The 12381-nt window shown below is 47.1% G+C and overlaps 1 protein-coding gene across 1 annotated transcript in view; it reads left to right on the forward strand.

Annotated features, from left to right (window-relative positions):
* Positions 1 to 8449: 8449 nt before the first annotated feature.
* RASA3 (RAS p21 protein activator 3) overlaps positions 8450 to 12381 on the forward strand; it is a 134588-nt gene continuing 130656 nt past the window's right edge. Inside the window, exon 1 of the mRNA XM_066235808.1 lies at positions 8450 to 8591. Coding sequence (XP_066091905.1) covers positions 8537 to 8591 — 55 coding nt within the window. The 5' untranslated portion in view covers positions 8450 to 8536. The remainder of the gene's footprint in view (positions 8592 to 12381) is intronic.

Here is a 12381-nt window from a genome sequence, read left to right on the forward strand (position 1 = left end):
AATTGAGTAGAATAGGGCACTTCAAACTATAAGTCACAACCAGGGATGTGTTGGTAATGCTTAACAACCAAGAAAAAGGGGTAGGGTTTAGTGCATAGCACTTGCCAGTTTCTGTGGTGTAAATACTCTAAGTTGGAAAGAGATGTAAAGAACATGTCATTAAATAGTATTTCCACCATATAATAGACAGAGATAGCCTCAAGAGCATGAGTTTATATAATTTTATAAACTTTGTAAGCTTACAGAATTTAATTTTTAATAATGGTTCTGTTTAACAATCAGCTGGCAGAATTCCTAAAAATTTAATAGTTGGATCTTATAAGCTGGTACCTCCAGCATACCAGTGGCTCACTATCTGCTTGAGGGCTCTAAACAAAATTTTAAAAATTAAATAAACCAGATTCGTTTACACAAAGCTAGAATAGAATATAAAAATTTTTTTCTTCTTTTTAAATTTCATTTTTGAGACAGAGAGTGTGAGAGAGAGGGACAGATAGAGACAGACAGACAGGAAGGGAGAGAGATGAGAAGCATCAACTCATAGATGTGGCATCTTAGTTGTTCATTGATTGCTTTCTCAGGTGTGCTTTGACCAGGGGGCTCCAGCCAAGCCAGTGAACCCTTACTCAAGCCAGTGACCTTTGGACTCAAGCCAGCGACCATGGGATCATGTCGATGATCCTACACTCAAACTGGCCACCCCATACTCAAGCCAGATGAGCCTATGCTCAAGCCGGCACCCTCAGGGTTTCGAACCTAGGACCTCAGCATCCCAGGTCGACGCTCTATTGACTGTGTCACTACGGGTCAGACTAGCAAATCACATTTTAAAACACATTATATCTAGTCAAGATAAGTCTTGTTTTATAAAATTTGTGTGAGTATATCAGATCATAACCTAAAATGTATTTACTTTCGTGGGTCCTTTACTAAGAAATTTGAGCAATTCTGGAACAAAGACCTCCAGCTGCATTTCTATCCAATGTGAATTTGAGAGTGACTGTCAGGAGGCCTTGGTGCCCATTAATATAGCCCACATCTTGGAGTTCAGAGAGCAGCTGGGCTGCTGAGAGCTTGCTTATTTCCAGGAAATACAGATTAGGTGAAGCCCAGAGGGGTTGAGAAGATTCTGGAAAAGGAGACCCTTGAGAGAAAAGAATGTAGCAGGAGCCAGGTTTGCAGTTGGGCTCCCTGAAGCTGCAGGTGCAAATTGTTGTCTTCAGACACATCTCGGTCTCCTGGGGTCAAACGGGGTTGGCAGAGTGTTTGCAAGTGAGGACTTTGAGGTTTCTTCTGGCCTCAGTCTTCCTCTCAAGACAACAAGGGGGCGTTTTCCCCACAGGGCAAGGTGAGTAAACACGAGGTCACGCCCTTTCTGTGGGTAGCCAGATTTGATTTTAGTCTCCCCACAGGAAAGGATGTGGGCCCATGTGAGGCTGTAGCAAGAACAGCAGCAGATAGTCAATAAATTGGTATCTACCACCATATTGTCCTTTAAACTTTAAAAAAATGTTTAGCTAGTTGTACATTTACAAGGCATTATGAGAAATAATAGAGATTATGTGTATCCTTCCCCAATTTTTTTCCAATGGTGACATCTAGCATGACTGTGGTGCCTATGGCACAAGATCACAGCTAGGGGGTTACACTGATACAATCCACAGACCTTATTCAGAGTGCACCAGTTTTACATGCACTTGTGTGTGTGTGTATCTAGATCTGTGCCATTTCATCACACGTATATATATTGGGTGGCCACCATCACTGTCAGGACACGGAACATTTCTGTCCCATAAGGTCCCTCTTGCTGCCTTGTTACAGTCAAAGCCACATCCTCCCCCTTTCCTGACGCCCAACAACCACCATGTGTTCCTCTACAGCAGAGCTGGGCATCCTGGTCCCTACTGCCCACTAGTGGGCATTCCAGGTTTCATGGTGGGAGGTAGCGGAGCAACCCAAGTATAAATAAAAAGATAGATTTAACTATAGTAAGTTGTTTTACAAAGATTTATTCTGCCAAACTTAGCAAAAATTTGACATAAAGTACTTGGTAAGTAATTATTATTATATGCTTTAACTTGCTGTAACTCTGCTTTATAAATTTTATAAAGTAAAGTTACTTCCCTACTTTATAAATCACCAGTACTGTGGAACCAGTGGGTGGTCAGAAAATTTTACTACTAACAGAGATACAAAAGTGGGCGGTAGGTATGAAAAGGTTGACTCCCCCTGCTCTACAGTCTTTCATTTCAAGAATGTTGTGTACGTGGAAACGTAGGGTGCGTAGGCTAGGTTCTCCTCACTCAGCCTGGAGGCCCACCCGTTTGTTGGGTTTCAGTGGTTTGTCCCTTTTTGTTGCTGGGTAGAGTTTAACCATTTACCTGTCAAAGGGCAGGCTGAGGGTACTCTCTGGATTTTGGATACCATGAATAAAGTTGCAGTAAACATTGGTGGTTTTGTGTACATAATGTCTTTTGAAGGACATTTTCTTCCCACAGAAGGGAGCAATGATCTCGGTGTAAACATGGATCTGACATCACCTCAGCTCCCCAGAGGCTTCCCTCTTCCTGGGGGTCATGGTGCTTGGGGGCGGGTGGCGCCTGGAGGCGGCTCACTTCCTGGTGAGGGAGCTGGCATGGACCCGCATCCTGAGATCCCAGAGCCAGAGCTGGTGTCGTGCTTCACTGATGTCTGCAGGCTCTGGTGCTTATGTCACAGGACAGCTGGCATCTACCAGGTGCTCCGCAAGGCTTGCAGTGTCAGGACCGTGAGAGAAGAAGGAGTCCCGCCCTTGCCCTGGAAGAGGGGTGATGAGAAAACCCCTGAGAACTGACTTTCCTTATTTACTCCACACCAGCCTAATTGCTGTGCCATGATCCCCATGCCAACTCCCTGCGCTGTTCCTGGGCACTGTGGTTCTCCCCACTTACAGACAAGGACGCTTACAGATAATCTGGGTGGGGGCAGAATTATGTTCACATCAAATAATTTGGAAAGAAAGAATAGAAAGGAGTTTAAGTGGTATATCACAGACTTGAAATGTAATAAAAGCAGCGCCTACCAACCATTTATCATACTCAAAGTTAAATGAAATGTCCTGATGTGCAGACAGATGCAGTGTTTGCTCCTGAGCCCCCGCTTTACCTCTCGGCCTCTCTGCGGTCACCGTGCCGACCCATGACGCACAATCTAGCAGATGTCTTCTTCAGCCAGCTGCCACTATCCCTGAAACTAGGAGTAATGGTAAGCAGAATTTGTGAAAGGGTGAGAGCCATCACAAGGTGGCTCTTCAGTGGGAGATCTAGAACCACCACATTCTCAGAAATAGGATCTCAGTTTTTCATGCAGTGCTCTCATGGTAGCTATATCTTTGAGACCACGTCTGCTTCTAGGATTTTCTCTTCTGTTTATCTTTTTTTGCTGTACCACTCCAAACTGAACTGACGGCAGGCAGAGAGAACCTGTGGAGAAGGCAAGCTATTTAAGTGGCCACTACATATCTCATGTGAGTGCCCTGAGATTAGGGCATGTGTTTTACTTCTCTGGTATACCCACGGGACCTGGTAGGCTCTGGACATGTGATTGGTACTCAGTAAAGTTTTGCTAAATAAGTGAATTGCCAAGCAGAGTAAACACTCACTCAAACAAATTGTATGGTCACTGAGTAAAACTGTATAAACTTTGAAGGAAATAAAGAGACATAAAAATATTTGCGTTAGAATGATGGGCACATAGGCACCCAAGTAATTTTTACCCTTTTAAAGTTTCTCCACTATTTTGTTGAGTCTCTTAATGTCTTATGAAAAGAATAGCTCTTACTGGTCATTGATAAAATCTTTCTGCCTGGTTGTAACAATGCTGAAGGCCAGCTGGGACACGTTGCTGCATTTATTGCTGTGTCTCTCATGTCTGGTCCCTGGCATGGGAAGCATCTGTAGGTCAAATGCAGTGTTTTCTATGACTTGTGTTGAGATTTGGCCTTGAGAATCAAGTGTCAGAGTAGAGCCTTGATGGTGAATCCTCTTCCCAAATGGTGTGAATTGGGCATTCCTCTCCTTTTAACATCTTCTGGGATAATTTAATGGAGATTTTAGGAATAAAACCCCTTCTTTTCATAGCTAAGAAGACAAAATTTGAAGTCTAGTTAATTGATGATTTCAGGGGTGTCTTCAAAAATCACCTTAATAGATGACTAATTAGGGCAGGGGTCCCCAAACTTTTTACACAAGGGGGCCAGTTCACTGTCCCTCAGACCATTGGAGGGCCGGACTATAAAAAAAACTATGAACTAATCCCTATGCACATTGCACATATCTTATTTTAAAGTAAAATAACAAAACGGGAACAAATACAATATTTAAAATAAAGAACAAGTAAATTTAAATCAACAAACTGACCAGTATTTCAATAGGAACTATGGGCCTGCTTTTGGCTAATGAGATGGTCAATGTCCGGTTCCATATTTGTCACTGCTAGCCGTAACAAGTGATATGACGCGTTTCCGGAGCCGTGATATGTGCGTCCCGCATCACCGGAAGTAGTACTGTACCTGAGCGATGCCGTGCTTTGCGGTGCCACCACATACAGTGCTCCTCTCACTGACCACCAATGAAAGAGGTGCCCCTTCCAGAAGTGTGGAAGGGGCCGGATAAATCACCTCAGGGGGCTGCATGCGGCCCACAGGCCGTAGTTTGGTGATCCCCTGAATTAGGGTAAAAATAACAAGTTAAACTTTATTATAACAACAAATAGTCACTTCAAGCAAATGTTCTTTATGATAAATTATCAAAGCATTATACAAATCTATTTAATAAGTAAATCCATTAGCTATCTGAACTTATATTTTACCATTAACTCAAACTGACAGGTACATTGATCGTAATCAAATAGCATCCCATATAAACTCTATTAATTTTTTTTTATTAATGAAGATAGGATAGGTTTGGGTCATGCCAATGATCCCCAAATCTTCTTGGCTTTACACAACAGAAGTTTGTTTTTTACCTTTATAAAGCTGGCTGTAGATCCCAGTTGCTCTCCACTATAGCTGCCCTCCATGTAGTGACTCAGGGATCTAGGCTGCTTCTGTCTTATCTTTGAGCTTCAAATGAGGCCTCTCAATTGTCACAGCAGCAGAGAGACACTGGAGAATACCATAGTGGCTTTTCTCAGCTTCCACTCAGATGTGATGCCACTTCCTTTACATTTCTAAACACACAGTTCCTCCCTGATATGTCAGGAAGATAAGCAGTGTGGCCCTCATACATGCTATAAGAAGTAATTGGTGCACACTAGTAAGGTCTATAGATGTATTGCAATTAACAAGTTGGGCTCACTTACCCACAGAGCACTGGGTCTTCTTTCCACCAGCAGTACAGAACATCTGGGCTTCAAGCATACAAAAGGAACCTTAGTGTACACAAGTTCACTTTTTGGCTTCTTTCTTCTTTGTGGCCCAAACAACTAATATTTGAGAAATACAATTCAAAGGTGTGTTATTACCCATTTCTCTAGATTCTCTAAATGCTTTTTCTCATAGTCTATTAGGGTCACTAAATAACTATGTTTCTTGACTCTCATGATTTAGCATTATGTTTCTGACTTTTTCATGATCAATAGGAGAAAGCACGACATTCTTTCAACACATATTAGTTGAACTTTTACTATGTGCCAGGCACTGTAGTGAGCACATTAGCAAAGGTTAGTCATTTGAGATTGAAAACATCCTTTCCTAAATTGTTGAATAGTCCTAATGGAAAATAATATATCTAAAAATTTCTCACATAGCTCAGTTGGCCCTCTAGTCAGTGGATTCTGGGGATGAAAACTGGCTCATGTTCTGGGGATGGAAACTGGGCAAGAGATTGTGATGTTTTCTTGGGGCAACTTTCTTCAGCCTTCTGATATCAATCATTGATTTCTTTGGACTGTATAAATCGAGCAGTATTGTTGCTGGCTGGCTATTTGTCCTGCTCCTGAATCTGTGTTCAGCTGACCATTTCTTTAACTCCTTGTAGCTCAGGGAGCCTAGGCTGCCTCTCCAGTCTTGCTGATCACTGCAGTAACTGTATGTGTCTTGCTTCTGATGGTTAAATGTCAACACCTGGCCTCTATCATGTCACCATCTGATCATCCTCATTGCTATGAGGGATCCCCATGCTCACTGTAACAGCACCTCTAACCTCAGCCCAGCCCTGCACTGGCCAGCCACTGCTGAGGATCTCAACAGCACATTCCTCATCACGGCTGTAAACAGAGTGTCCTCTGGGCTTTTCTAGTCAGTGACAAGGCTTCTTGATTTTATGGGGTACATTTACTCCGCTATGCCACTTCTCAGAGCATTTGGATGTCTTCCTCTGCTGTCTGCCATGCCCATTTGGCATTTCCACTTCATTTAGTGTGGGACATCACTTTCTACAAGCTTCCATGTGGTACTCGCCAACGTGCCAAATTCTGTATCATGGTTGAATAATCCTATATCAATAAACTCTAAGCTGCTCTATCCTTATGTTATGCCTCCCCTGAATCCAACATTCTCTGGATCTGGTTCTATATTTACTCTCCCAGCTCCCTCTGGCACTGTTTCTTAGATTCTGAAGCTCCTTTGCATATAGGACCTTCCTCCCTTGTCAGGCCCAACACTTTCCCAGCTAGGTGATACAAATGTTGTGGAGTAGGGAGCTGGAAGTAGACCACTGGGGTAGATGTAGTCTTGCACAAGTCTCTGCATCATCTTTAAGCACAGAGAGCCCTTACCTTTAACAGGGAGAAGTGGGACACCTCTTCAGGTTCAAAAGATTAAGGGAAATCTGGGATTCAAGATTTTTTAGTGCATTAATCCAGAGGTTCCTTCCCCAAACCTCAGGGTCTCTTTTCTTCCCAATCAGGGTCCTGACCTTGGTACAGCAACTTTCCCTGGGTTGAGCATTTGACCTTCCCTCCAACATTGCTATCTTCATGATTAAATCCTGGCTCTGGTCCATAGCTTTTTTGGTACTATGGTTGCAGGAAATGAGAGTGCCTTTACATGGTACCAAGAAAACCCTCTTTGACACACTTTTTTTTTTAAATGGGTGATTTTTTTTTTTATTGCCTTGCCCTCAGCAAGAGCAACCTGATTCCACAGTCAAAATAATCACTGCTTTCCCCAACCTCTCCAATGCCTGCAACCTGCACCCGCTGGTGTATTTCCTTCCACAGGTTTCCATTCCAGCTCACCACTGCTTTAACGTAGCAATGCTGCTGTGTCACTGGTGAAGAGCCAAAGGGCATTCAGCTCTCAAACCCCATCATAGAGGCTGCTCCTAGATGCTCCTGGCCCCTACTGTCTTATACTGAGTTCCCCTGGAAACAGACTCTGAGGCGGAGATCTGTGTGCAGGATGTCATCAGAAGTGTTCTCAGAAAAAAAAAGTCCTAGGAGCAGGCGAGGGAAGGATCAGGCAGAAGCAGATTAACCACAATGCAGTTGCCACAAAAGCCTCAGCCAATCCTCTGAGGGGCTCAGAAGCTGGGGTTGCTATTCAGTTATCCAGCTGGAGGCAAAGCCTTGGTTTTAAGGGGGAAATCTGGCCTTGGTCTTAAGGGGGAAATCTGGACGGCACACAACAGCTCACTACAGAAATCTCCGAGTTAAGGGCAGCAACACTGAACCAAGAAGTTGCTTTCCTAACCTCCATATTAAACTACCAGTAAACAACACATATGAAGCTCTTGAGAATAAACTCAAGCAGATGGTAGGGAACCTGGAAGGCAGCTCAAATAGTAAAGGTAAAGAATGATTCTTAATTCTTTCAACACACACTTTAGCATTTTTTTAGGCAGTGAGGAAAAATCAGTGAAAAGAACAGATCCCTATCTTTATTAAGCTTGTATTCTGATATATACAGGGTGTGTGTGTTTGTGGTACAAATTAAGGGAAGGAGGGAAGTGTGGAGGAAGTCAGGAGGGGCCCTTGAAACAGACAAGTGAGGAAAGGACTCTGCAGACGCCTGGGGGCAAGAGCAGACAGCAGTGCACCGGGTCCGATCCCCCCCAGTCCTCCCAAACCCCAAGCTGGGTCCTCCCCGTGCAGCCCCCATTCCCATTCGCTGGTGCCCCCCTCGTTCCCCGCACTCCAAGTTCCCCCTGCGACGCCCTCACCGGATCCCCTTTGCGCTGCCTCGTCACCCTGACCCCTCCTGCCGTACCCCCCACTCCCGTTCTCCCTCTGTTCCCGCATTCCTTGTCCTCTTGCTGCCGCCCCCCTCCTTGTCCCTGGGGTTCCCACCTCTGAAACAGACCCCACCCCTCTCCGGTGACTCGGCCAATGGGCAGTTGGGATTGCGCTGTGGGCGGAGCCGTCACATTCTCGCCCCTCTACCTGCCCTCGGCCAATGGGGAGCTGGGCAGGACCAAGGGGCGGGCACGTGGGTGGAGCCGAGAGGCCAGGGTGCCCCAGACCTGGCGGGCGCAGGGTAGGGCGCAGAGCGCGGGGACTGCGCTGCTGCTCCGGCTCCGGCTACTTCGCGGGGCTCGGTGCGCGAATTCCGACCAGCATGGCGGTGGAGGAAGAGGGTCTTCGGGTGTTCCAGAGCGTGAGGATCAAGATCGGTGAGCGCACGGGAGCCGGCTGAGGCAGCGGGGTCTTCGCAGGTTTTGCGGCGGGCGCCCCTAGATCCCCGACCCGCTCCTGGAGATGCGCGCTCCCCTGTCGAGGCCCCCCTCCTCACCTCCCAGGGACCGTTGGTCCGCGAGCCGCGCCCCCTCCCCACCACTTGGCGACCGCCGGTCAGTTGGCTGCGCCCCCTCCACTTCCCTGAGGTCGGCTGGTCTGCGAACCGCGACCCCCTTCCTCTCTCCCCGCCTCTTCCAAAGGACGGTGATTGGGCCGAACCGGGCCCGGCGGCTTCGGAGACTCAGCTCCCGCGCCTCCTCTGCGCCTCGAGCAGCCCCAAAGTCCCTGAAGGTGCAGTGTTGGGGGTCGGGTCGCCTGTACGGAGCGGGTAGTGCGTTGCAGGACGTGGGTTCCGTCCCCGCTAGGAGTGTGTCTGTGTGTGTGCTTGTGTGTGCATGATTGTGTGCATAAATGCGTGCGCGCATGTGGGGGCTCTGGATGCGTGCATTTCAGGTGCCAAATCCACCGATCTCAGGGTTTGGCATCTCTCCTCAGCTGCTGCACCCCAAAACTTCCTTTTCTGTGAATATGTAAACTCTTCCACATGTTTCCCCAGGAGCATGGGGCCAGGTCGGGTTGCTGACTTGTGCCTGTGTGTGCACACGTCTTTGCGTGTATGTGTGTGTTTTTGTGTGTGACTGTCCGTGTGTGCACACATCTGTGTAGCTGTGTGTTTTTTTGTGTACATGTGTCTGCGTGAGAATGTGTATAGCACACTGTCCCAAGGCTCCCTCGGGGCGGGGAGACACTGGAACCACCCCTCCTCCACCTTCCATTGAGAACTGGCAGAGGAAGCTTTTGGCCACCAGGGCCTTCCATTCAGGCCCTGTCACCCTGGAGGAGTGTGCCTTTCTCTCTGGACCCGAGAGCCGCTGGAGGGAAATGAAATGCAGATTCCGGAGTGCGCTGGAGGGCTATATCTGAACTTCCTGGATTTATCTGGAGATATTTGCTTTTTTCCAGTTCTGTTTTATCTTGGGAGGGTGATGTGCAATTCTCCCCCCACCCCCCCGCCGCCCCCCCAAAAGATCCGTACCTGGAATTTCTGTTTTACATAAATGTGCGGGTAAGAGGACAGTTCATACTGGAAAGGGCTGAGAACTCAGAATGTCGTCATCCTCAGGGTCCTTCCTTCCTACTCAACTCCCTGTGCCTGAGAATGCTCCACGTTTCCGTCTATTCCCCTGTGGAAAAGGGTCACAGGGAACAGCCAGGCACCCAGTCACTGTTGAAGTGTCAGTTGTTGATGACATTTGATGCTGCCTGAGGAATTCCAGCCACCCTAAATCAGCGTGTTGTTTCCTGTCTGCTTTATTTTGGTTTATGGATCATTGCTGAGACGCTGGTGATATTTGGTTCAGAAGCACTGCAGATAGGATGTGGCAGCACTTCGGCCTGGAGGAGCCAGCCTGGAAAGGATTTCTCTTGTTTACTCGGTTGAAGTCTGCTGCACTCTCTCACTGAGAGATTCAACATTGAACTCCACTTGAAGTGGGGGTGGGGGGAAATGCCTCTCTTAGGGTCCCCTCAGCCAAGAGCCCTCACTCAATGTCTGGGTGCGGTGAGTTGTTTGGGGGATCCTGGAGAATTCAAGGTGCTTCCTTCCTTAATCAAGGGGAGGGGGTGGGGGCATTTTAAGTAGGGGCGTGGCTGTGGGGAAATGTGCCAGGGTTCTGGGTGCAGCAGGCAGGAAGGGGTCTGGGGACTGTGTGGTCCCGGCCCAGCACAGCCAGCCAGCTTCAGACTCTACTCAAGGAGGGTCCCGGAACAGTGGTTTGTTAAGCAGAGACCACTGATTCCAGGATGGTGTAGTGTGAGGAGCAGGAGGGTGAGGAGACACTTGAAGGTCCGGAGTAGCAGCCCCACTGCCCTGTCAAGTGCACGCTCTGGGTGGGTTCTGGACCCCAATTTGAAGGGGCCTGATGTGGAAGAAGGGTGTTAGAAGACGCTGCTTGGTTAGGTGGTCTCTCTTGTGTGCTCCACTTTAAACAAGTGGGAGAAACACCCAGCTTGGCTGAGGATTAGTGTAGTGACTGGAACATCTGCCATCTCTAACCCCACGTGGAGACTGGGTATTGTTAGAGCTTTTGGAGCCTCCCCCGCCAACCCCGCAATGTTTGGGAGCTATAGCAGTGAGGCAGAAACAGCCATGCACCAGCCATCCAACTCTCTGGACATGGTTCCAGCTCAGAGAAGCCCCTGTTTTCTCTCCTTTCTGAGGAAAGCCTTTGCTTACAATGCTGCATTTTAGGAAGGCAGCATCTGTGTCTGGCCTTTGTAGCCAGGGGCATGCCGGGAGCCAGGGCCTATACATGGAGCAGGCAAGGCATCCTCCAGAGTCTGAGCACAGAAATGGACGAGGCTTTGCTGCAGAGTGAGCATCTGGGCTGAGACCCTGGAGGTAAACTGTGGGCAGGCTGGTTTGAGGCATAGTCTCGTGTAACTTGAGGGAAAGCCTGTTAGTAAAACAGGACGGTGATGACCCCGGGATAGCTGGTGTGCTGATTTCTTTTCCCAGTCCTCTGTCTGTGGTCACTCTCAGCTCTGACTTTCCTGAATGCCCTGGTCCTGAAGGCATGACATGAGGGACACTGCAGTTGACTTGGAGGAGGGGCAGATGTGCCTGAGACACGGCACACATGGTCACATGCACACTTGCTCTCCTTCTTTGGAGAGACACTGGCGGAGTCGTCCATTCATCTCTGAGCCTTTTCTCCAGGCGAGCTGGCTGCCTGCCCGTGTCTGCTCTTGGCTTGCTAGATGACCCAGGGCAAGTGCCCTCCCCTTTCATAGCCTCATTTTTCCATTTGCAAAATGCAGGCTCTTATTGTCTACGGCATCCGGTGGGAGCTTACAAGACAGTGTTGTTCAGGCTTACATTAACGCCTGCCCTCTCACTCCCAGAAAAAGACCAAACGAAAAATTCTCCCTAAAGATTTATACCAGTAAGCAATATCACTATGTTGCTAAGAAAAAAAAGCAGAACACTTTGGAGGGGATGAAGAGATTTTGTTGTTGTTGTTTTTAGCTGTAGGGACCTAAAACTATTTAGTTCTTAAATAGTTTTGGAAAGTATGATGGTTCTTGGTCTCATTGAGAGGCTAAATTGGGGAAAACAAAAAAAAAATCTTCTTTTCCTCTTCTACCTTTTGAAATAAGACAATACACAAGAAAGTATCAAATAAAAGTGAATATTTTTATTGTAACTATTTTGAATCTTTGTCTTGAAGAACCTGTTGTTGTCTCCACTTAAGTCTTGTAATGTTATTTGGATAGTTCTGCAGGACACTTAAAAATCTTAAATGCTGTCTGTCTTTGGTGCCAGTTATTTAACTGTTTTTATACCAGTGCCTCATGTTGTGTAAACCGAATGCACTTCCTATGAGATGACTACTTTGAGGAAGTGTGTTCTTCTACTTTCCATGAGTCAGGACTTGAGCACTGGAAGGGAAGCCACTTGAAGATTTGTAGGCGCTGACTGGGGGAAGAACCCACAATGAGAACACTTCTGCTGGGCAGTGTCATTTGGGACCCAACGCTCCTGTAGGTGCTTCACCTCCCAGTGACATTCTCCTTTTCCATAATAGTTACTACTTGTGTTTAAGTGTCATCTTATCTTCTTTCTTTATTTTTATTTATTTATTCATTTTTAGAGAGGAGAGAGAGAGGGACAGAGAGGGAGAGAGAGGAGAGAGAGACAGAGAGAGAGAAGGGGGGAGGAGCTGG

The sequence above is a fragment of the Saccopteryx bilineata genome, chromosome 6, assembly GCF_036850765.1.
Source record: "Saccopteryx bilineata isolate mSacBil1 chromosome 6, mSacBil1_pri_phased_curated, whole genome shotgun sequence".
NCBI classification, from domain to species: domain Eukaryota; kingdom Metazoa; phylum Chordata; class Mammalia; order Chiroptera; family Emballonuridae; genus Saccopteryx; species Saccopteryx bilineata.